Consider the following 25,015-nt stretch of genomic DNA (forward strand, 5'->3'; position numbering starts at 1 on the left):
CAGGAGGCACCAGGCCAAGATGGCTGGTGTCCACGGCGACGCCCTCCACCACCTACAGCACAACGGCCTCCTAGGCCCCAGCCTGCAGGTCAGGCCCCCTCGTATCCTCCCCCCTGCAGCCACCCTGTCCTGCAGCCCCACTCCAGTGAATCATGGAGACCCAGCCCCCAGCCACATCCCCATCACCCACAGTCTGTGTCTCTGCTAGTGTTTTGGTCCCAGCCCCATCATTCATTGGACTGTGTGGTGTGTTGGTTGTGTCTTGTTGTACTAGTGGGGTAGGTGCTCCCCTGTTAGCATGGACTGTCTGCAGCTATAGATACACCAGCCTGTGTTGTGTTTGAATGGATGGCCTCACTCATCTATCTGCATAATGTAGCGCTCTGTTGAGCCTTATAGAGCCGTGTTTCATTTGATTTGTTAGAAAACAAACAAACATGATTTTGCTCCTAAGCGTCATCCTAAGCATGTCGCTTGTTGACTATGCACCGTGCCTGCCTTTACACACATATACTGTAGCCTTATCTTCTGTTGTTTGAGGTCTTTGCAAACCTGGATAACTACAATGAGAAATGTATGTTTGTCCTGGTTGTGTTGAACTGTGTGTTTCTGAGGTCACTCTTATTAGTGTAAAGTGATCCTGGGTACACAGCACAGGTTGTTGGTGGTACCTTAATTGGGGAGGACGGGCTCGTGGTAATAGCTGGGTTGGCATTAGTGGAATGGTGTCAAATACATGGTTTCCATGTATTTGATGCCATTCCATTCGCTCCGTTCCGGCCATTATTATGAGCCTTCCTCCCCTCAGCAGCCTCCACTGCTACAAAGGCTGGCTCAGTAGTGTGTCTCCCTAGAGCAGGGGTAGGCAACTAGATTCAGCCGCAGGAGATTTTATGTCGGAACGAATGGTCGGGGGGGCCGGAACATAATTATAATAATTTGTACACTGCAAATTGATCACAACTAAGCCCAGAAAGAGGTTGTATTTTAAATAATGCCTTGATTATATTGAGTCATGATCACATATCTCTTTTTTTATTTGTGGGAATACTTGGGAACAGATTTCCTAAATTAATCTGAATTCCTGGTGATTTTACAATCTTAAAAAAATAAATAATAAATAAATATGCCTGTTGCTGACCCTTGCCCTAGAGGAGCCAGTCCAAACACAGTGCACTGTTCTCAGACCTGAACACCACAGTGAAGCTGCAAAGGTGCTCAATAACAACCATGCTCATTCTCTCTCCATCAACACTTACGTTCTCTTCATGCTCATGTAGACATGATTTACCCATGGCAGAGATTTGGTGGCGAACTGAATTACAAGCATTATACTGCCCTATGAAATGCTAAAGCTATTTGTGTAAGCATCCCTCCCTAAACTATTTAAATAGCAGGCCTACACTACAATCTAGTTTGGTGTACATTCTCATAATATAACCCAATCAATCTCCCTGATTTTCTGTCCTATTTTGCCTCACTAATATTAATTTGACTGTGGTGATATGATCTCTACAATGAGAATGAAGTAGAGATGTAGAGTTGTGCTGTAACAGCGCCTGACTAGTCTTCCAATACTATAATTTCCTAGCATCCTTTGCAGCTTCCAGTCTTGTGATCTGTCTCTCCACTCCTCACTGTCTGTCAGGCTGATGATACTTACATGCAACTGAAGAAGGACCTGGAGTATCTAGATCTGAAGGTGGGCCCCAAGAACAAAGCTAATGTAAATGATTATTCATCTCTCTTCCTCCTCCTCTCTCCTCTGTAGCCTGTATCCTGCTCTTCCCTCCACTGTCTACAGTGTCAGTCTCTTCCTCATTCACACACCTCCTTCTGCTGCTCTCTCCTCTTCTTTCTGCCCTTGTTCCTCAGGGCTGTGTGCTTTAGGTTGATGTTGGAATTTAAACTGTCTTCTGTGTGTTTTAACCACTGTTGTTTTTGTTAATAATGCTCTGTATTCTGACAATAATGCTATGCTGCATTAATCTGTGTGTCTTTACTATCAATTCAGCAAAGCAAACAACTTGAGTGCAATATGATCTTATACAAAAAATATGGTTATTGGCTACAGTATAAACTATAAAATTTTCTATATTGTGCCAAAGCTAGCTATTCTTGCAATTGGATAAAAGTACATTGGGAATAGTACATGTTCACCCTGAAAACATGGGGCCAAAATATCATACCTCCACTGATGGGAACTGTAGTTTCAAGCAGCACAGTACTAGATGTCAAAAACTACATTTTGCATAATGTAAACTTCACTTCCCATCAGGCAGTGCTGCTAAAAGAGACCTACAATGGGCGCGTTCAACATTGCAGCCGACTTTAAAGGCGAGTCGAGACTGACTGATCTACAAATCACCTTGCATCCTAAATAACTACTCAATATTATTTGTAGTTCATTCAGTCAGTCACAATTTACCCATGATACATCACAATTTTGATGCTCTCGAACACGTAAAGTATCTTGCTGCTGTGCGGCTTCATATAAGTCTAATGCCAGCTTCAGCAGAATGACCTTGTGTGTTGTAATGTTTCTACATTCTGCAATCAGCAATTCTCTTCCATTAACAACAGTACAAAGCATCTGATCCCCCTGAAGTGATTTGTATGTATAACACCACAAACCTTAACTAACCTTCTGTTTCTTGGAGTGGGGAGTTCTATTATCGATGTGTACATTCTGATGTAACACCTCTCTATTTCCTGTTTTAAAACAGATCAAAAGTATTGACCCGTTGATCGTTATGGTACTCAATGTGTTAGAAAACACCCCTCCAGGTTTTGGGTCCAGTTGGAATGTAAGGATGGTGTGCATACAAAGAGTGAGACCATTCCACTGCTTCTCCTAATAGAATGTGTATAATGCACTCCTCACCTGCCCATGTTTGCTGTGAGGAGTGGACATGTCAGAAGAGAGACCCACCTGTAACTGTAGTGCATAGCTTGGCCTGCTGGGTACTGTAGTCCATCATGGTGATGCTGTGTCAGTGTGTGCTGACTGACTGATGGGGACTCTGTCTCTGCTCTCTGTGAGAGGGAGTCCCATTGCATGCTGTTAAACCCTGGATTGCACTTTGTTTCACAGCTTTTCTTTTCCTTTTGTTTGGCTTGTAAGCACTAAAGAGACAACCCAAGGGTGCTCTTTGAGAAACGTCAATACTGATTATCATTTAACACTTGTATTAGAATCAGAGCTAAAAGGTCAGCTAAATAATGTGTGCTTTGGTAATAATTGTAAACACACCTACATCTCTATGCCCTTTGAAATGGATCAACAGAAATCATTAGCTCTGTTTGGGCATTAAGTCAATTGAAATCTCTTAGCGAAAGACACTGAAATATAGCTACAGTTTATATCAATTCTAACTGGGCCAGTTCACTGACGTCTCTGAGATATGTCTTTGGCCAAGTCTGATTTATCATTGTAACAGAGAGGATCTAAAGGAGGTGCCATAATTCCTTCTAGTTCCTCCCTTTCTCCTGGTTCATAAAGAGGACATGGTCGTTAACTAAACCCACTGACACACTGCCAGGAAAGAGCAGCTTTGTGATTCTCCATCATCCAGGCCTCTCTTAAATGCACAGATGCTGTTTTTGTCCATAAATATATTTGCACAGCTTTTAAAGCAGTCGTATTGCATTGGCTTGTGCATACTACTACCCAAGTCTTTTTTGTTGAGTAATTTTTGCATAACTGTTCTACATTGTGGTTTTTGCAATCCCAATGTCCTTAGCAAGGTCTCATGCTGTTGCTTGATAATTGCTGTAATGTTGTTGTTCAGTGTTATCTATTGAATGTTGGTTTTAATATTTAGGGTATTTGAACTATTTTTTTGCAACTATTACTGGGAGAAGTAAGGTTGTATTTGTGCCTTTGGGGCATTGCAGGTTACAGGGCGTGAAACGCTAAAAGACAGACCATCGAGACCTGTTAAGATAGCAGAGAGTGATGTTGATGTAAGTATACCATCCCCCACCCCCCCCTAACCAAACATTGTGTGATAAACACCCAGTTTATCCATGTCTCTCCTTTTCTTCAACGTCTATCGTTTTTCACATCTTACGACCCACTACAGAGACAGTGAACTGAGGAGTTGAGAAGTTGGTATTCTGTAGTTGTGGTAAACAGAGGGTGTGTAGGGAGGAAGGAAACGGAGCAGAGCTAAGATGCAACACTGTGGGGACAGATAGCTTCACCGTTAAAGCTTGAGAGTATCGACGAGGGCTTTTATTTCCAGCTCTCAATTTAAAGGGAAAAATACATGTAATGGGATTTTAGACGTAGAGCTCTTAAATGTTTCAGTTTGATTTGTGTGATCCGGCCTTTTTAGTTCTTTATTTGCTCAGAATGGAGGTAAATAAGCTTGATGTCTTGGCTTTTCATCATTAGCATTGTTCCAGTTTAACAATTTATAAGAATTTGCTGGTGAATTTGTTTGAACAATAAATATTTCATGCAATTAAAACAACAATATACGGCTGTGAAATAAAAAACAGCTTAATTATTAATTGAACAGAATGATAAATAGAGCTCGAGAAGAAACACTCACTGTGTGAGAAAGACTGTAAACTAGGCAGTCTTATTTTGTTTTCAGAAACATATAACCCATTTCTGCAGGGAAACAAATATGCCAGTCTCAATAAGCACTGTTCTCCTGAAAAGTGAATTTAAAAATATGGATTTTTGATTATGATTACTTATAATGGGCATTACCATTCTCCACAAGCAGATAGTATAAAGCTTTATTTATTTATTTTCACACAGAGAAGATGAATAGAGGTCCTCAGGGCATTTCAAAGAGATGGGTCTTATAGACATATTTACAGACAGAGTAGACTACAGTAGACTATCAATTCATTCTGCTGGGCACTGTGGTTTGAATAGTGTTTACCAGAAGTTGCTGGGCAGAGGGCCCCTGTTCTACCCATAGACCTAGTCTTCTTAATATACCTTATCAATCTCTGTTCTCTGTGCTGCCTGCTGCTGGTCCCTGTGCAGGTGAAGCTAAGTCGACTGTGTGAACAAGACAAGATCCTTCAGGAGCTGGAAACAACGATACGCACGCTCAAGGAAGACAAGGTATTGGGTTTTGTGTGTTTGTTTGTGTGTGTGCGCGTGTTTGTGCATGTGTGTGTGTGCCTGGGTATGTATACGTGTGTATTAGCTCCCCCATATGGTCTTGTCGTGATAACCCCATGCCCTCGTGGTGTCCTGTCCTACAGGACAAGTTGGAGTCAGTGCTGGACGTGTCCCACCAGCAGATGGAGCAGTACCGGGACCAGCCGGCCCACCAGGAGAAGATGTCCTACCAGCAGAGACTACTGCAGGAGGACGTGGTGCACATCAGAGCTGAGATCTCTCAGGTGTCCACGGTAAGACCTGCTCTGTCTGACCTAACACAGACTCGCTCACTGGTCTGGACAAAGCCCCATTCACTGACTACACAACCTCTCTCTCTCTCTCTCTCTCTCTCTCTCTCTCTCTCTCTCTCTCTCTCTCTCTCTCTCTCTCTCTCTCTCTCTCTCTCTCTCTCTCTCTCTCTCTCTCTCCTCTCTCTCTCTCTCTCTCTCTCTCTCTCTCTCTCTCTCTCTCTCTCTCTCTCTCTCTCTCTCTCTCTCTCTCTCTCTCTCTCTCTCTCTCTCTCTCTCTCTCTCTCTCTCTCTCTCTCTCTCTCTCTCTCTCTCTCTCTCTCTCTCTCTCTCTCTCTCTCTCTCTCTCTCTCTCTCTCTCTCTCTCTCTCTCTCTCTCTCTCTCTCTCTCTCTCTCTCTCTCTCTTGCTCCATGCAGGAGATGGAGAATGCCTGGAATGAGTACAGCAGCCTGGAGAGAGACGTAGACTGGTTGAGGACAGCTCTGGAGGGCCAGATGAACCGCAGTGGTCTCTCTCAGGTCAGGATCGCACCACTGCAAACACATACTCTCGTACACCGTCAGATTCCCAGAGGGATGGGAACAAACGCCTGTAGTGTTTGTGTTCATGTTCATGGTTGTGTTTGTGTTTGTCTATGAGCAGCAGGAGAAGTCCCAGATCAAGAGGGAGTTGTGGAGGATTGAAGACGTAATAGCAGGCCTCAGCTCTAGCAAAGCCAATTACCAAGTCACCATCTCCTCTGTGACCAACCCAGGTGAGAGGAGTGCTGTGCCTCTTCCTCCGCTAGCCTCTACCCACACACACTGGAGCTCAGGACGAGGTAGAGAGAGAGAAATGGATGCTACTTGTCATACGCTTATATATTTACAGGGGACAAAATGCCTCTCATTATGCAAAACATTGCTGAGTTTATTATGGTCTGTATGTGTATTTGGCTTTTGTGGTTGGAGTGTTGTTATCTTATGTAATTTGAATGTGTGTGTTGTGTGTGTTGGGGAGTGTTTTACATGTGTTTTTGTGTCTCCAGAGAGAAAACTTGTGCCTTCCGTGTTGCCGTCGTCAGTGCCTTCTCTGTCTGCCATTCCCTCCATGGGAGAGATGAGACTGGCCCAGCAGCACAGCCCCCACCTCAGCCCCACAACCCCCACCCCCACCTCCACCCAGCACACCACCGCAGCCCTCCCCATGTCTGTGCCAAAATGGGTGAGTGGCCCCCGCTCCTCTCCCACATGGAGGACATACAGTGTTGAATTTTATACCATCTGATAGTAAATGTGATTGAATATGATAGTAAAGGCTATGCTGGTTGGTTGTTTTCTCTGCAGGCAGAGGAGGGCGCCCCTCCCCGACCGCCACTACCTCAGCTATACAGTCCTGAGGACCACGCCCCGGCCGTGCCCCCGCTACCCAGGGAGACCACCGTCATCAGACACATGTCTGTACGGGGCCTCAAACGACAGTCTGATGAACGCAAGCGGGACAGGGAGATTGGCCAATACACCAACGGAGACAACAAGGTGCGTGTTTGGAGAGAGCTATGGAGCCGTGTGTCTGTGTGTACAGTGAGGGAAAAAAGTTTTTGATCCCCTGCTGATTTTGTACGTTTGCCCACCGACAAAGAAATGATCAGTCTATAATTTTTATGGTAGGTTTATTTGAACAGTGAGAGACAGAATAACAACAAAAAAATCCAGAAAAACGCATGTCAGAAATGTTATAAATTGATTTGCATTTTAATGAGGAAAATAAGTATTTGACCCCCTCTCAATCAGAAAGATTTCTGGCTCCCAGGTGTCTTTTATACAGGTAATGAGCTGAGATTAGGAGCACACTCTTAAAGGGATTGCTCCTAATCTGTTTGTTACCTGTATAAAAGACACCTGTTCACAGAAGCAATCAATCAATCAGATTCCAAACTCTCCACCATGGCCAAGACAAAAGAGCTCTCCAAGGATGTCAGGGACAAGATTGTAGACCTACACAAGGCTGGAATGGGCTACAAGACCATCGCCAAGCAGCTTGGTGAGAAGGTGACAATAGTTGGTGCGATTATTCGCAAATGGAAGAAACACAAAAGAACTGTCAATCTCCCTCGGCCTGGGGCTCCATGCAAGATCTCACCTCGTGGAGTTGCAATGATCATGAGAACGGTGAGGAATCAGCCCAGAACTACACGGGAGGATCTTGTCAATGATCTCAAGGCAGCTGGGACCATAGTCACCAAGAAAACAATTGGTAACACACTACGCCGTGAAGGACTGAAATCCTGCAGCGCCCGCAAGGTCCCCCTGCTTAAGAAAGCACATATACAGGCCAGTCTGAAGTTTGCCAATGAACATCTGAATGATTCAGAGGAGAACTGGGTGAAAGTGTTGTGGTCAGATGAGACCAAAATCGAGCTCTTTGGCATCAACTCAACTCGCCGTGTTTGGAGGAGGAGGAATGCTGCCTATGACACCAAGAACACCATCCCCACCGTCAAACATGGAGGTGGAAACATTATGCTTTGGGGGTGTTTTTCTGCTAAGGGTACAGGACAACTTCACCGCATCAAAGGGACGATGGACGGGGCCATGTACCATCAAATCTTGGGTGAGAACCTCCTTCCCTTAGCCAGGGTATTGAAAATGGGTTCGTGGATGGGTATTCCAGAATGACAATGACCCCAAAACACACGGCCAAGGCAACAAAGGAGTGGCTCAAGAAGAAGCACATTAAGGTCCTGGAGTGATCTAGCCAGTCTCCAGACCTTAATCCCATAGAAAATCTGTGGAGGGAGCTGAAGGTTCGAGTTGCCAAACGTCAGCCTCGAAACCTTAATGACTTGGAGAAGATCTGCAAAGAGGAGTGGGACAAAATCCCTCCTGAGATGTGTGCAAACCTGGTGGCCAACTACAAGAAACATCTTACCTCTGTGATTGCCAACAAGGGTTTTGCCACCAAGTACTAAGTCATGTTTTGCAGAGGGGTCAAATACTTATTCCCCTCATTAAAATGCAAATCAATTTATAACATTTTTGACATACATTTTTCTGGATTTTCTTGTTGTTATTCTGTCTCTCACTGTTCAAATAAACCTACCATTAAAATTATAGACTGATAATTTCTTTGTCAGCAGGGGATCAAATACTTTTTTCCCTCACTGTATGTGTGGTACTGATCTCTGTCTCTGTGGGTGTCAGGTGGAGCTGCGGACCTTCCTGAGTGAACCTGAGCTGCTGGGAGTGGGAGGGTCTGGTCACATGAGGATGGGGGCCTTGGGGCATGATGGTGGCTACCAGACCTTGCCAAGCAGAGGTAAGTAGCTCTAGGTCCAACACATGTAATTACATTTTACATTTTAGTAATTTAGCAGACACTCTTATCCAGAGCGACTTACAGTTAGAGTGCATACATTTTTTCATACTGGCCCCCTGTGGGAATCGAACCCACAACCCCGACATTGCAAATGCCATGCTCTACCAACTGAGCTACATGGGACCTTGATGTAAAGTTGAATGACATATTTGTTTCTTTGAAGAATGTCTTACTCTTCAGAATAAGCAAACAGCTTGAAAGGCTAAACAGCTTGTTTTTATATAGTGTTCACACCAGCAGCAAATATGTGGTTTGTAATGTACCCACTGAACATGCTTTGGCTCTTGTGCTAACTTGGGAGTCGTGTTTTCATATTTGCTGTCTTTCTCTCAGGGCCGGCTGGTTCCTCATCCAGGCTAAATCAGTCCACAAACATCTCCTCTTACGTTACCCTCAGAAGAGGAGCCTCAGCCGCCTCAGGTCTGAAGGTAAGACTCCAACTATTTCTGGCTGACTAGGAGTCAAGAGAGTAGGTGGAGAGGCAGCACAAATATTGTTTCTAAATCCTGTCATGGCTTTTACTTTTGTGGAGCTGACACAAGCTGACTTGATTAGATGCAGCATCTAGTACAAAAGGCTGAGTACATGGAAAAAACTAGAAGGTCATTTTCCATTTAGAAAAATTGTGACATATTTCAGCTGGCCAAAAGTATTGTTATAATAATCGAAGAAGTTTAGAAGTTTTAAATTGCTATTGTTGAAAAATATAGGCTAATGTAGAAGTAGATACTGTATTACGGTAGTGGGATAGCCGTTAGTGGGATAGTAACAGTAGAATTGCAGTAGTTGTGACTGTAGTCCAGTAGTAGTAGTAGTAGTAGTAGTAGTAGTAGTGGTAGTGGTGGTGAATGACTGTGGTAGTAGTAGGCCAAGTAGTAGTATTTTGATATATAGAGTGGTTTTGCTGAAGCAAGGAACACAAATAACAAGTCAGAAGTATATCAAATAACTACAGTACTAGAGTGTTCTTGCAGAAGTAAGTCACACTAATTAGTGATTCTCATTCATAAAATGTGCTCCCCTACTTCTATAATTTGACATTTCTGAAAGTTCCACGGCAGTTTTACATTTACATTTTAGTCATTTAGCAGACGCTCTTATCCAGAGCGACTTACAGTTAGTGAGTGCACACATTTTTCATACTGTTAATTGAATAGTGTGAAGTTAGCTTAATTAAAGTAGGTGATGTGGTTACTGAAACAGCTGTAGCACTTAATTGGTAGAAGTTATTCCTGTTCTGATTTCAGATTTGAATAGCCGAGAAGTAGACTAAGATTTCATATGCTATAAGTTGTGGTTGGGAAAGTGGTCAAAACGCCAGTTGTTTCAAAACTTTGAGAGAAAAGTAGTTGATGTGGTTACTAAAGCAGCTGTATCGTTTCATTGGTAGAAGATATTTCTGTTCAGAATTCAGATTTAAATAGCAGAGAAGCAGACTAAGATTTCCTACCCTCAAAGTTTTTGTCTAACTTGTTGGGAAAGTCACATTGTTTACAGTGAATAGAATGTTGGAAGTCTGGGAGTTTTTAACAATGAGAGCTTTAGAATGTGAAGAAACCCTATTAAAGTGGAGGATTTTTTGGGGGCAAGGACAAAAAGCTTAATAGTTTAAAAAGTATACATTTGATCAAAAATATGAAATGTATACAAGAACACTGTTCCAGACCGGTATGCACGTTTGAAAGTTTGAATGGTGTACAAGAAATAGTGTTCCAAAGAAAAAGTTTAAAATAAGTTTGGTCATTATTTAAAGTGTGACTGCTGAGCAAGTCACATTAAAGAGCAACTGCCCCTAAAAAACGACTTCTCATTTAGAAAACAGCCTATGTCGCCTCGATATGAGTCAGACGCATTTATTCTACTGTCAAAATGACTACAAAGTGTAAATAGAATAATTTTGGTCGTAAAGTCAGTCTTGTACAAAACTGAGTTTTGTTCCTGAGTGTATGTCACAACGTAAATGAAGGTTGGTTTTATTTAAATCCTGCCCGCATGCCCACAGCTGGCAGCACACAAGTAATAATCAGTTTGGAGTGCAGCTGCACATGACCCAATCGTAATGCCCGTGGTAAAGTTTGTTTGACTTTGGATATCCCTATGGGACAATATGTAAAAATTCCAATAGCTCCAAATTTCAATGACTTAAAAACCTAAAACCAACTATAAATTGTAGAAATTCATATACAGATATTGAAAGCTAAAAGGTATGCAACATAAAAATATTGTCTCATTTACATTGTAGTTTATTGACGGTCCCTAACTACCCTGGAGATAGGCTATCCAAAGTCAAACTAACTTTGCCACGGTCGCACACCAGCTGGATGAAGCTAATTGGCAAAATAATTTGGCTAACTCTTCCCACCTGCGAACACACACACGAAACACCAACATCAAACCACACCCCGAAATCAACTCAAGTTTGAATTCAGTCATGGCTGCTAGAATTTCTTAATGACCCAAATCTAAAATGAGGCCAAAACAGGAAGTTAAGCCGCCCTTTAATAATCCAACATCTACAACTCAAGGGGGTGCAAGACAGCCTATGCAATGCTAATGAGTTACTGCTTTAAAGACATGCTCTGGAACTTTGGCGACTACTAAGTCTTTTTTAAACCTCCCGCTTTGGGCTGGATGTGTCAATACGTAGTTCATACATGCATAATATGAGCAGAAAATGTCTGTCTTACTTCAATTAGCCACGAAATCCCTAGTTTGAAAGCATAAGAAATTCTGGAAGCTGTGCTGCGACATTTTACCTACCTTGTCCCCCACGTGGGCCAGCTCCCTAGCAATTCAAGTTCTAGCCAATGAGCTTCAGCCCCTCACCATTTGAGTGACAGCTAGCAAGATGCACACACAGCAGAGAGAGAGCAATGACGTGGTGCACATATGTGACGTAGTACGCAATTTTTGGGGACCACTTTTGGCTCGTGAGCGCAGCTTTCAGAACTACTGGCTAAAAGGTGTACAAAAGTACAGGAGAACCTCTTTAATGTTGTGACATGGATGAGAACTCAGTGTCTTTTTGCACATTATTCTAATGTAAAATGGTGGTGGCACCTAAACTCTCTCCCTTCAGTCTTCTCTAACCCATTCCTCGTCTTTCGTTTAATCTCTCCTTTCTTTCCCTCCTGCTCTCTTTCTCCCTCTCAGTCGCCCCCCTCTTCCTCTCCCCTCTCCCTCCCTCCCTCCCTCTCTCTCTGGTGTCATGGGCTATGTTAATTTATGCCCTCCCTCCTCTCAGGAGAGACCAAAGAGTGCCTTGGAGCGTCTGTACTCTGGGGATGTGCTGCAGCAGCAGAGCAGGGGGAGGATGAGTGCTGAGGAGCAGCTGCAGAGGATGAAGAGGCACCAGAAGGCTCTGGTCCGCCAGCGCAAGAGGACCCTCAGTCAAGGAGAACGCCAGGCCTCTTCATCGCGAGCTTCCTCATCATCATCACAGCAACGCCCCCTTTCTGCAGACCTGGGCTCAGTACGTTAGAGCTACAGCTACAATGCATGCAGACATAACAATGCATGCGACCACTAATACATTTCAGTTGCATGGGTTTTCATAGTGCCGTTGATGTGAGTTTATGAGTGAGTGAGTAGGCCTGAACTAGCTGGTGCAGCAGGTAAGTGGGTATGTGAATTGACTGCTGTGATTGTGTGAGACGTGAGAGGTGAGAGATGCTGTGGTGTGACATGCAGGTGGAACTACTGATGTTCTCACCTAGGAAGTGAAGGACTATGAATATGCAATAAAAAAAAGGACAGAATAGGTGGTGCCCCTGATTTCAAATGTCCTTGACTCCATCGCAAGAAAAGGATTGAAATGATTGAGAGATATTCACATACTGCATTTTAAACTACAGTCTCTCTAATGAAGTGGACTCTGCTATGATACTGATAATGGTAATGATTAACCTCACTTCCACAACTCTATTAAATGACCTGGGAGATATGTATAACGCCATTCTTATATGATGGACATCTTTAACTGTATCAAAGTGCTTTTTGTTGGTTAGCTTGTGAGAATCTTTATGTGAATTGTTAGTACTTAACACTGATGCATTGATGCAGCTTCAGTAAATCAGCTTTGTGGGAGGTTGATTGAAGTTGATTGATTATGCTACACTGAATCATATCCGTACTGCTGTGTTAACGGCCCATACCCATTCCCTCTCCTCCCTACACCCACCCCTGGCTAAACAAGAAGTGTTCTCTCAGCATTTCTCTAATGTTACCTCAGTACTGGAGATACATACAGCAGCTAATAACTCTCTCAATCTCTTCCACTCTGACTAAACTGCAGTTTGACCTAAGCTCTCAGGCTCCATGACAGTGTTTCAGTGTGTGTTTCTATCACTCCACTAGTACAGCCCACTGCTAAGATACTAACCCCATCCCCTCCTTCTAGAACGGTCTGTCTGTCTTTCTCTAACCAGGTCTCATTGTGCTGCTCAGACAAAACACATAATCCTGAAGATAAAATAAAACTATACTTTTTACATTATTTATTTTCACTGACATCTTAAAGAGCTGACACTCTAATCATTATAAGTGTGGCTATGCACTACTGGATTAAACATTTTCTAATGATCTTTATGATCATATGCTGACTCATCAGCATATACATTTATATTCCCTGGTAGTTTGATACGATGCAACATCTGTCTAATACTGTGCTTTTTGCTAGAAATCATCATCATTCACATTTTAGTCGATTAGTCTTTGTACATGAGTAAAAGTTTATAAGGAGTGACTTTAGCAATGCGGATGCAGTTCTGATTGTGGTGACTTGTAGATCTTATCACCACTTATCCCTCCTTGTTAACTGACTCTACATACAGCAATGCCTAATGTACAGTACATGTATCCATGTGCCACTACCTTTATCCATTGTGCCAATCATTTACAGTCCTATCAGAACTCAAGCCAGATAATTATTTCTCTGTTTATCTGCAAATGGAGGATCATCTACTAAGCTCCCTCGCTGTTCCCCACATATTTAATGTAGAGGTTTGCAAATAAGAAATAAACACACATTTTCCTAATAAATGCATGCTTGCCATGTGTTTTTTCTTCATTGCATGTGTATTATAAATATGTATTTGTGGTATTTACTGCAGTGGGCATATTTTTTTTTGTCCAGTAAGCACAATAATGCCTGGGACCAATATGTACATGTAAATGAATGTAGCTAGATGGATCCCTCTCTTCTCCTCATCTTCTCCCCAATCACTGACTGCACAAGTAGAGTGATGCATGCCGAGGTCTGAGAGCTTGGGACTTCACATACTGCACGTGCATGTGCACCACACCCCCATCAACAGTCCTGTACACGCTGGTGGTTTTGCCTGTGGTGAATACTGTTGCATTTGTCATATTGTATGCCATTGTATGTATGTATGTTTGAAAAAAGGGAAAATGCACAATATACAGTATAGCTACAGAGAAGACCATCTCAACGTCTGTAGAGTCTCACACTGGGTGTTGCCATGAAATTGTAGCAAAAAGTAGAATTCCTGAGTCAACAGGTGGAAAGTATTAGACTAATGTTGGGGACTAATCGTGTGGTTGTATTGGTGTGTAACTGTTGTGTCCGTGAAGCAGCAGTATGGTTGTGTTGGTGTGTAACTGTTGTGTCTGTGAAGCAGCAGTATGGTTGTGTTGGTGTGTAACTGTTGTGCCTTTGAAGGAGCAGTATGGTTGTGTTGGTGTGTAACTGTTGTGTCTGTGAAGCAGCAGTATGGTTGTGTTGGTGTGTAACTGTTGTGTCTGTGAAGCAGCAGTATGGTTGTGTTGGTGTGTAACTGTTGTGTCTGTGAAGCAGCAGTATGGTTGTGTTGGTGTGTAACTGTTGTGCCTTTGAAGGAGCAGTATGGTTGTGTTGGTGTGTAACTGTTGTGTCTGTGAAGCTGCAGTATAGTTGTGTTGGTGTGTAACTCTTGTGTCTGTGAAGCAGCAGTATGGTTGTGTTGGTGTGTAACTGTTGTGTCTGTGAAGCTGCAGTATAGTTGTGTTGGTGTGTAACTGTTGTGTCCGTGAAGCAGTAGGATGGTTGTGTTGGTGTGTAACTGTTGTGCCTTTGAAGCTGCAGTATGGTTGTGTTGGTGTGTAACTCTTGTGTCTGTGAAGCCACAGTATGGTTGTGTTGGTGTGTAACTGTTGTGTCTGTGAAGCAGCAGTATGGTTGTGTTGGTGTGTAACTGTTGTGTCTGTGAAGCAGCAGTATGGTTGTGTTGGTGTGTAACTGTTGTGTCTGTGAAGCCACAGTATGGTTGTGTTGGTGTGTAACGGTTGTGTCTGTGAAGCTGCAGTATAGTTGTGTTGGTGTGTAACTGTTGTGTCTGTGAAGCAGCAGTATGGTTGTGTTGGTGTGTAACTGTTGTGTCTGTGAAGCAGCAGTATGGTTGTGTTGGTGTGTAACTGTTGTGTCTGTGAAGCAGTAGTGTTTGTGTGTAACTGTTATGTCTGTCTACCCCTCCTCCTCCAGTGGAGGCGAGAGCAGGAGTTTGACCTGCAGCTGCTGGAGCGGGCGGTGCAGGGGGAGGAGGCACGGGGCGTGGTCCAGGGTGAGGAGCGTCCAGCGGAGCACAGGGATAGACCCCGGTCCCAGTCAGACGAGTGGCTGACCCTCCGCTCGACAGCCACGTCCACACTTACCCGGGAGGCGGACCTGGAGACGCTGGACTATGACCTGGACCTCAGCCGAGAGGTACGGCCTGACCCTCACCACCACCACCATCAAACATCACAAAGTCAGAGCTGTTCACTTTAACATTTCATTAAGGAGTACTTTCACGATGTTGTTTAAACAATTGAATAGGCTTGTTTTCAGCCTCAATGGTTATATTCCCTAATCCCTACAATAATGGTACTAGAGGTGAATACCAGTTAATAGGAAACCTCTACTGTGTGTGTTTCTCTGTGTGTAGCTGGCCAAACCTCAGAAGGTGTTAATCCCTGAGCGCTACATAGACACAGAGCCTGAGGAGCCTCTCAGCCCTCAGGAGGTGGAGGCTCGCCATCGCAACACGGAGCGCATCAAGAACATTCTGGCCAAGTCCAGGTCTATTACAGCACCACCACTACTCACTGGGCCAATATGGAAGATCAGTTTGACAGGCCATTCAATTAATTGTGTAATGGTGTGTGTGCGTGTGTGTGTGATTAGTGTTCAGATCCTGGCGGGGCCCCCTGTGGGGGTGGACAAGCCAGAGGTGGTGGGTTTGGACTCAGCCCTACAGAAGCAGGAGAGGATCATCACCATGTCTTACACCCTGGCCTCAGAGGCCTCCCTCAAGAGCAAGCAGGTCGCAGGTAATACCAACACACACAACTGGACACACTCTCTGCAGTAATACCAACACACACATCTGGACACACTCTCTGCAGTAATACCAACACACACCTTTTTTTTCTTTCTTTTTTTTAGTAATTTAGCAGACGCTCTTATCCAGAGCGACTTACAGTTAGTGAGTGCATACATTTTCATACTGGCCCCCCGTGGGAAACAAACCCACAACCCTGGCGTTGCTAGCGCCATGCTCTACCAACTGAGCTACAGGGGACTACACATCTGGACACACTCTCTGCAGTAATACCAACACACAACTGGACACACTCTCTTTGCAGTAATACCAACACACACAACTGGACACACACTCTGCAGTAATACCAACACACACAACTGGACACACTCTCTGCAGTAATACCAACACACACAACTGGACACACTCTCTGCAGTAATACCAACACACATATCTGGACACACCCTCTGCAGTAATACCAACACACCTACTTGTCCTGTATACACACTCTGCACCAGGTCTACAGAAATCATACCACTAATGTATCTCAGAGGCTGGGGAAAACTCATGACTGCATGGGATAAAATAAAATAAGTGATCATTCACTGTTTGATGCTCTCAGTGACTCTTCTTTGAATTTGTATACATAAAAGGTTTTCAACATTTCAAAACGTCAAATTATATTTTGTAGAAGGCATTAATAGACATACCTGAATGTTCTGAAGAACTGGTCATCTTCTCACTACAAACTTCCACAATACTTTTTAGTCTTCACTCTTCAAACCTGAACTGAACTTTGTGGTAGAACGTCTGCTAATCATGTGTCATTTCCAATAACTATACTTCCGATTGAATACCTAGTCCTCCCCTTTTTGGTTAATGGACAGATTCTAAGATACTGCTGACACTCATCTGTGGATGTTCATCATGGCAGGGCCAAACACTTTCAGAAATCATTATCTTTCAAGTATGTGTCTGACAATATCAGTAAAATCTACCTTGCATCACATTGACATCCTCTGGATAGCTGAAGACGGGATAAAGAGAGGGTAGCTTGCTTTCAAGACGGCTAGGCGGATGATGGAGGAGAGGAGGAAAACAGTGCAAAGCCGGGCTATCAGACCGTTCATCTCCTAATAACTCAATATTATTTCTTATTAGTGTGGGTCTTATGAGTAAAGACAGAGATAATTGCGATCCATGTCTAATCTTTCAGACGGGGAGGATTCTCTTGATGAGGCTATTTTGTGAGGCTGATCAATGACCCAGTAAGACTGTGCTCAGGCTCTCCACTGCATCCTCCCGTAGCTGGCTCTTTGAACACGGTTCTGAACCCTCATAAAAGACACTCAGATCACTTTTCATCTTTACCTTTCAGCAGGCAGGTTCACTCTTCCAGTAGCATCATCAGTAGCAGCCCTTTAGATGAGTTGCATCTCTCTCTCTTCCTCTCTCGTTCTCTATCTGTCTCTCGCTCTTCTCTCTCTTTCTCTTCTCTTCTCTCGCTCTCTGTCACACAGACGTACACTCAAGCGTCAGGATGGAGCTTAACATACACAGGAGAGCAGAGTCAATAATTCTAACAATCTTTCCAGCATAGAGAAATGTCCGAATAAATCACACGAGGCATCTTGTCAGTAGTTTTTTTTCTCAAACTTCTTTCAATGGGATTATGTATAATTCAGAAATAAAGTTATTAGACACCTGAAAACATAGCCATTTTATTGACATGCAGCTACATGATAATTGATTGAAGTGACATCTATTATTGTGTGGTGTTTTACTGTACGGTATGTTTAGTGTTCCAAGTTGGATTGGTGTCTTGTTTGTTATTGAGGATAGTGGGAGTGGCCCCAGCCAGCCCCTGTCCTAGTGTTGTAGTATTCGAGACTAGTCTCGAGACCAAAGGTTGAGTGTCTCAGTCTTGTGTCGGAAATGTTTTTATTCGGTCTTGACTTTGTCTCGGACAATGAGGGCTTGTAATTTCATACCGAGACCAACCAAGACCAGCGGAGCGAAAAACTCATAATTATCAGCTCCCATTCAGTTAACCCATAAAACCGCTTTGCCAGGCCAAATATATACACTCCTTTCATTGCGTATTAAAATCATATCGCCTATTGAAACCTGGACTTCCTACTTTACTTGTAACATTACTGTCCTTTACTTTCGTTGAAAAATATCCTCAAACTTTGTCAAGCTCAGAATTTCCTTGATTCGCTGGTAGGGAAGAGTAGGGGACATTGCTTAAAAGTTTCACTCTCACTATTAGTAAGGGGAGACTGGGGAAAGATGTAATACTATATATTTTGTATTTTTATATATTATAGACCTGTTTTGGATTAGTGATCATTTTTAGAGTGGCTCTCTATTTGTCCTCAGCATGCATCTTTTTCACCATTCTGATTGTCTAAAGAATCCATATGTTCTTCTGAAATATGAACAAAGAAATACTGGATGTTTTGAACTGAATTATGGTTGCGATTTGACACAATTACAACCATGGTCTTCAATTGGAATCACATTTTTCTGGTCGCCCCCCTCCCGGTCATGCTCTTGACTCGGACTGGATTTTCTCCGGTCTTGGTCTTGAATCGGTCTGGCTTTAGGTGGTCTCGAACACAACACTGCCCTGTCCTAACCTTTGGATTTTCCAGTGCTGCTCCAAATGTGACTAATGTCCTGTTCTCCTCTTCCTCTTCTACTTCCTCTTCTTCTTCCTGTATCTACTTCTCAGTAGTACCACTGCACCCTAACATCCCCACCGTCCCTCCTCCTCCTCCTCCGCTTCCTCCTCCTCTTCCTCCTGTCTCTCAGGCACCTCCCCCTCCTGCTCCTCTAAGCAACGGATTTCACTTCTCGTTTGTCTAATCAGAGCAAACAAAGTAAGGACTAACAGCATGTTGAACGCGTTAATGGAATTGAGGCTTCACTAATTCTCCCTAACATGGGTGCTGCTTCCCACCTCTCTGTCTGCATGATCACTGCACTGTTGTGATTCCGAAGGTAGTATAGCACCCCTCTCATTACCGTCAGCATACCTACACATCTGCAGGCAGCCAGCTAATCTCAATGTGTTAATTGTCTGTAAATTGTTTTTGTAACTTTATCCAAAATGAGTGTTGGGCAGGGTAAGGGGGCAAAACAAATGCCACTAGCTATGTGAGCATTGTGTGTAATTAAAAAAGAAGTGAGACACCTTTTGCTTCAGCACCTTGACAGTGAAACAAGTGTTCACAGCTGCATTCCACAACACCAATTATTCCACCATCTGTAGACTGCTAACATTATTCACCAAAACATGTAGAACAGGGAGAAAAACAAAAGTGACACTCTTTTTAATGTGCAAACACATTGGGACTGATCATGATACTGTGTGTGTGTGTCCAGTTAACTTTGGACCATGGCACTCTCAGGCTCTCTACTGTACTGGCTCATGCACCGTCCATTGGGTATCCTTGACTACTAACCCTATCCCTAACCCTCTGCAATACAGTGGGGGAAAAAAGTATTTAGTCAGCCACCAATTGTGCAAGTTCTCCCACTTAAAAAGATGAGAGAGGCCTGTAATTTTCATCATAGGTATACGTCAACTATGACAGACAAATTGAGAAAAAAAATCCAGAAAATCACATTGTAGGATTTTTAATGAATTTATTTGCAAATTATGGTGGAAAATAAGTATTTGGTCACCTACAAACAAGCAAGATTTCTGGCTCTCACAGACCTGTAACTTCTTCTTTAAGAGGCTCCTCTGTCCTCCACTCGTTACCTGTATTAATGGCACCTGTTTGAACTTGTTATCAGTATAAAAGACACCTGTCCACAACCTCAAACAGTCACACTCCAAACTTCACTATGGCCAAGACCAAAGAGCTGTCAAAGGACACCAGAAACAAAATTGTAGACCTGCACCAGGCTGGGAAGACTGAATCTGCAATAGGTAAGCAGCTTGGTTTGAAGAAATCAACTGTGGGAGCAATTATTAGGAAATGGAAGACATACAAGACCACTGATAATCTCCCTCGATCTGGGGCTCCACGCAAGATCTCACCCCGTGGGGTCAAAATGATCACAAGAACGGTGAGCAAAAATCCCAGAACCACACGGGGGGACCTAGTGAATGACCTGCAGAGAGCTGGGACCAAAATAACAAAGCCTACCATCAGTAACACACTACGCCGCCAGGGACTCAAATCCTGCAGTGCCAGACGTGTCCCCCTGCTTAAGCCAGTACATGTCCAGGCCCGTCTGAAGTTTGCTAGAGTGCATTTGGATGATCCAGAAGAGGATTGGGAGAATGTCATATGGTCAGATGAAACCAAAATATAACTTTTTGGTAAAAACTCAACTCGTCGTGTTTGGAGGACAAAGAATGCTGAGTTGCATCCAAAGAACACCATACCTACTGTGAAGCATGGGGGTGGAAACATCATGCTTTGGGGCTGTTTTTCTGCAAAGGGACCAGGACGACTGATCCGTGTAAAGGAAAGAATGAATGGGGCCATGTATCGTGAGATTTTGAGTGAAAAAACCTCCTTCCATCAGCAAGGGCATTGAAGATGAAACGTGGCTGGGTCTTTCAGCATGACAATGATCCCAAACACACCGCCCGGGCAACGAAGGAGTGGCTTCGTAAGAAGCATTTCAAGGTCCTGGAGTGGCCTAGCCAGTCTCCAGATCTCAACCCCATAGAAAATCTTTGGAGGGAGTTGAAAGTCCGTGTTGCCCAGCGACAGCCCCAAAACATCACTGCTCTAGAGGAGATCTGCATGGAGGAATGGGCCAAAATACCAGCAACAGTGTGTGAAAACCTTGTGAAGACTTACAGAAAACGTTTTCCACCATAATTTGCAAATAAATTCATAAAAAATCCTACAATGTGATTTTCTGGATTTTTTTTCCTCATTTTGTCTGTCATAGTTGACGTGTACCTATGATGAAAATTACAGGCCTCTCATCTTTTTAAGTGGGAGAACTTGCACAATTGGTGGCTGACTAAATACTTTTTTCCCCCACTGTATGTGTGGGACTGTGCGCATGTCTTTGTGTATACAATGCCTTCAGAAAGTATTCAGACCCCTTGACTTTTTCCACATTTTGTTAGGTTACAGCCTTATTCGAAAATTGATTAAATCATTTTTTTCCCTCATCAATCTACACACAATACCCCATAATGACAAAGCAAAAACAGGTTTTTAGAAATTGTTGCTCATTTATAAAAAATATTAAATGGAAATATCACATTTACAGAAGTATTCAGACCCTTTACTCAGTACTTTGTTGAAGCACCTTTGGCAGCGTTACAGCCTCGAGTTTTCTTGGGTATGATGCTACAAGCTTGGCACACCTGTATTTGTGGAGTTTCTCCCATTGTTCTCTGCAGATCCTCTCAAGCTCTGTCAGGTTGGATGGGGAGCGTTGCTGCACAGCTATTTTCAGGTCTTTCCAGAGATGTTGGATCGGGTTCAAGTCCGGGCTCATGCTGGGCCACTCAAGGACATTTAGAGACTTGTCCCGAAGCCACTCCTGAGTTGTCTTGGCTTTGTGGTTAGGGTCGATGTCCTGTTGGAAGGTGAAACTTCGCCCCAGTCTGAGGTCCTGAGCGCTCTGGAGCAGGTTTTATTAAGGATCTCTCAGTACTTTGCTCCGTTCATCTTCGCTTCGATCCTGACTAGTCTCCCAGTCCCTTTCACAGAAAAACATCCCCACAGCACCACCATGCTTCACCGTAGGGATGGTACCATGTTTCCTCCAAATGTGACACTTGGCATTCAGACCAAAGAGTTCAATCTTGGTTTCATCAGACCAGAGAATCTTGTTTCTCATGGTCTGAGAGTCTTTAGGTGCTTTTTGGCAAACTCGAAGTGGGTTATCATGTGCCTTTTACTGAGGAGTGGCTTCCGTCTGGCCACTCTACCATAAAGGCCTGATTGGTGGAGTGCTGCAGAATTGGTTGTCCTTCTGGAAGTTTCTCCCATCTCCACAGAGGAACTCTGGAGCTCTGTCAGAGTGACCATCGGGTTCTTGGTCACCTCCTTGACCAAGGCCCTTCTCCCCCGTTTGCTCAGTTTGGCCAGGCTGCCAGCTCTAGGAAGAGTCTTGGTGGTTCCAAACTTCTTCCATTTAAGAAGGATGGAGGCCACTGTGTTCTTGGGGACCTTCAATGCTGCAGAAATGTTTTGGTACCCTTCCCCAGATCTCTGCCTCGACACAATCCTGTCTCGGAACTCTACGGACAATTCCTTCAACCTCATTGATTGGTTTTTGCTCTGACATGCACAGTCAACTGTTGGACCTTATATAGACAGGTGTGTGCCTTTCCAAATCATGTCCAATCAACTGAATTTACCACAGGTGGACTCCAATCAAGTTGTAGAAAAATCTCAAGGATGATCAATGGAAACAGGATGCACCTGAGCTCAATTTAGAGTCTCAAAGCAAAGGGTCTGAATACTTATGTAAATAAGGTATTTCTGTTTTTAATTTTTTATACATTTGCAAAAATGTATAAAAACCTGTTTTCGCTTCGTCATTATGGGGTATTGTGTGTAGATTGCTGAGGATTCTTTAAAAAAAAAATCCATTTTAGAATAAGGCTGTAATGTAACAAAATGTGGAAAAGGTCAAGGGGTCTGAATACTTTCCGAAGGCACTGTATTTGGTGTCTTTCCCCTTTTTGGTGTCTGTCACCAACCCTGTCCTGTTTCCTTCCTCATCCATGTGTGCTGCTCAGCTGAAAGGGTTGGGGTCAGAGGTTATGATGTGTGGACATTTGGAGATGCCCAAATGGCACCTTATTCCTTATATAGTGCACTACTTTTGACCAGGACCCATAGGGCCTATGTAGTGAATAGGATGCTATTTGGGACGCAGACAATATGTTTGGAGATGGTTCAGTGTGCACAGCCAAGCCAAAAATCTACACTTACATACATATATATTTGGAAAGGAAATTGTTCTACAGTAAATGATAGCTATGTTTGTTTCCAAAGGATACCTAAAGATACAGCTCCTATATGTTTTCTAAAAGAAACAAGCTGTGTCCACTGAATCAGTCTCACACACAGTATGATGTTGTTGTCAGACTTTGTTGTTTTTCACCACTTTGGCTTATGAGTACACTGCTGCATTTCATTCAGTTGCTTCAATTTTGTTGTGATGCGAGTTGAGTTTATGAGGGAAATAAATAACATAACATTCTTCCACTATGTGACATGCTGTACAGAAAGACAGAAAGCGGAGAATGTTTACCAGTTCACCATGTAGTAAGGTACAATGATCCATTAATTCCATAGGTGGTGTATGGTGGCTTTGGGGTTTTGGCTTTCTTGCTTTAAAAAAGGGTGGATTTCTCATGGTTTCCTATGAGACTAATATTCCCTTTTTAAAGATCTGGTGTGTTGTATGATGCACTTTATGTTGTGGTGAGTTCTGCTGCATCATCTACATTGTGGCTGGGATGTATTTAGGTTAATAACCTTTACCCATGTACAGTACTGTACTTTGGTATTCAATAAGACCATGGTATTAGATTAATATATATATATATATATATATATTTCTACTTTACTAGCCTAAAATCCTGCTAATACAGTTTGATTGAATCCCAGCTAAGAATGTATTCTTAATTTCCACCCATCCTTCCATTCTGCTTGGTGTTGTAGAATTTCTCATAGTCTACCTAAACTAACTTTATGTGTTCTGTTGATTTTCCCTCAGCCAAAGCGGTTTCTGGACACTGAGGTGCTATTCCATGATGACAATACAACCTGGATTCTTGAAGAAAGAAAGACTTTGTTTGATTCTGACAGTTACACTGTTATACAGTAGATGAGCGTTAGTGAACATTTAATCTGCCCTCAGTGGCACACGCAGCAGGACTTACTCGGTAATGCATTTTTAGTAGCTAAAATTAAGTAACTATTTTCTTAAGAAAATGTATGTCTTTGCCGTGGAAGCTGCTGTGCATATTAACTTTGGAAGTGTCTAACAAATGTTAATCCCATAACATAAATTTTTTATACATGTTATTGCACTTTTAGCATTATACTGTATCATAGTAAAGAATTGAAAGAGATATTTTCAAGGTGAGAATGATATGTTTTGTCTTGCAGTATGATCGGAATTTGGAGGGAACTTGTATTTTTTCAAAAACGTTATTGAGAGTATTCACCAACTGGAAGGTTGATATGAACATGATAAGGTACTGAACATGTGTCATGTTGATTGTGTTTTTGTCAAAACTCAGATGATATTCTTACACCAAATCACTTGAAATGTAATTTGTGTTTGTATCTAATACTGCCAGTCTCTTATTGGCTTGCCAAATGGATTTTATTTTTGCTTACAACATTGGGAGGAAAATAACATTGAACATAATATTTTCTGGATGGCTTGGGCAGGTTTCACAATGAGAATTATTAAAAATGTAAATATTAAAGATATTAACATGACATTTGGCTCATCAAATGTTTTTTCTTCAGACAACAGACTCATATAGTAGTCATAATAACCATTTTAAAATGATAACGGTATACTGAGGTATTCAGAGAATGTGAACCCCCAAAACTCTTAGGTCTTATAGCCTATTGTACAGTATTGAATTTAAATCATATTTTATTGCATCAGTTTAATAATTGTACAACTCTGTGGATGACAGTTGAATAATATGGTTGACTGTGTTGGAATCTAACAAAACCCTTTATCTTGTGCCAGTTCTGGTAACCTTGTCTTCATGCTGACTAAAAAGTACAAAATGTAGCCTCATCACAGCTCCAAGGATTCTCTTTGAACATTCCTATTGATTGCTTTGACCTGTTACATTTCATTCTATTATCTGAGAAGGGAATCCAACTTTACAGGCTCAAACCAAATGAGGTAAACTTTCAATACAAAAAACCTTCTTGAAATGTTTCTTTAGTTCAAAGCTTCTCCTTCTTAAAGGGCATGTTTTATTCTGTGTCTCTATATTTTCAACTG

At 42.7% G+C, this 25,015-nt stretch overlaps 1 protein-coding gene across 1 annotated transcript in view; it reads left to right on the plus strand.

Annotated features, from left to right (window-relative positions):
* Positions 1–24,660, plus strand: part of plekha7b (pleckstrin homology domain containing, family A member 7b) — a 66,585-nt gene extending 41,925 nt beyond the window's left edge. The window contains 15 exon segments of the mRNA XM_084154550.1: positions 1,649–1,726; positions 3,898–3,966; positions 5,009–5,089; positions 5,233–5,382; positions 5,798–5,899; positions 6,024–6,201; positions 6,409–6,584; positions 6,707–6,898; positions 8,564–8,678; positions 9,072–9,166; positions 11,983–12,210; positions 15,217–15,438; positions 15,659–16,043; positions 23,262–23,306; positions 23,756–24,660. Coding sequence (XP_084010676.1) covers positions 1,649–1,726; positions 3,898–3,966; positions 5,009–5,089; positions 5,233–5,382; positions 5,798–5,899; positions 6,024–6,201; positions 6,409–6,584; positions 6,707–6,898; positions 8,564–8,678; positions 9,072–9,166; positions 11,983–12,210; positions 15,217–15,438; positions 15,659–16,043; positions 23,262–23,302 — 2,112 coding nt within the window. The 3' untranslated portion in view covers positions 23,303–23,306; positions 23,756–24,660.
* The last annotated feature ends 355 nt before the right edge of the window (positions 24,661–25,015 follow it).

The sequence above is a fragment of the Coregonus lavaretus genome (assembly GCF_964263955.1).
Source record: "Coregonus lavaretus genome assembly, chromosome: 37".
In the NCBI taxonomy this organism is placed as follows: Eukaryota; Metazoa; Chordata; class Actinopteri; order Salmoniformes; family Salmonidae; genus Coregonus; species Coregonus lavaretus.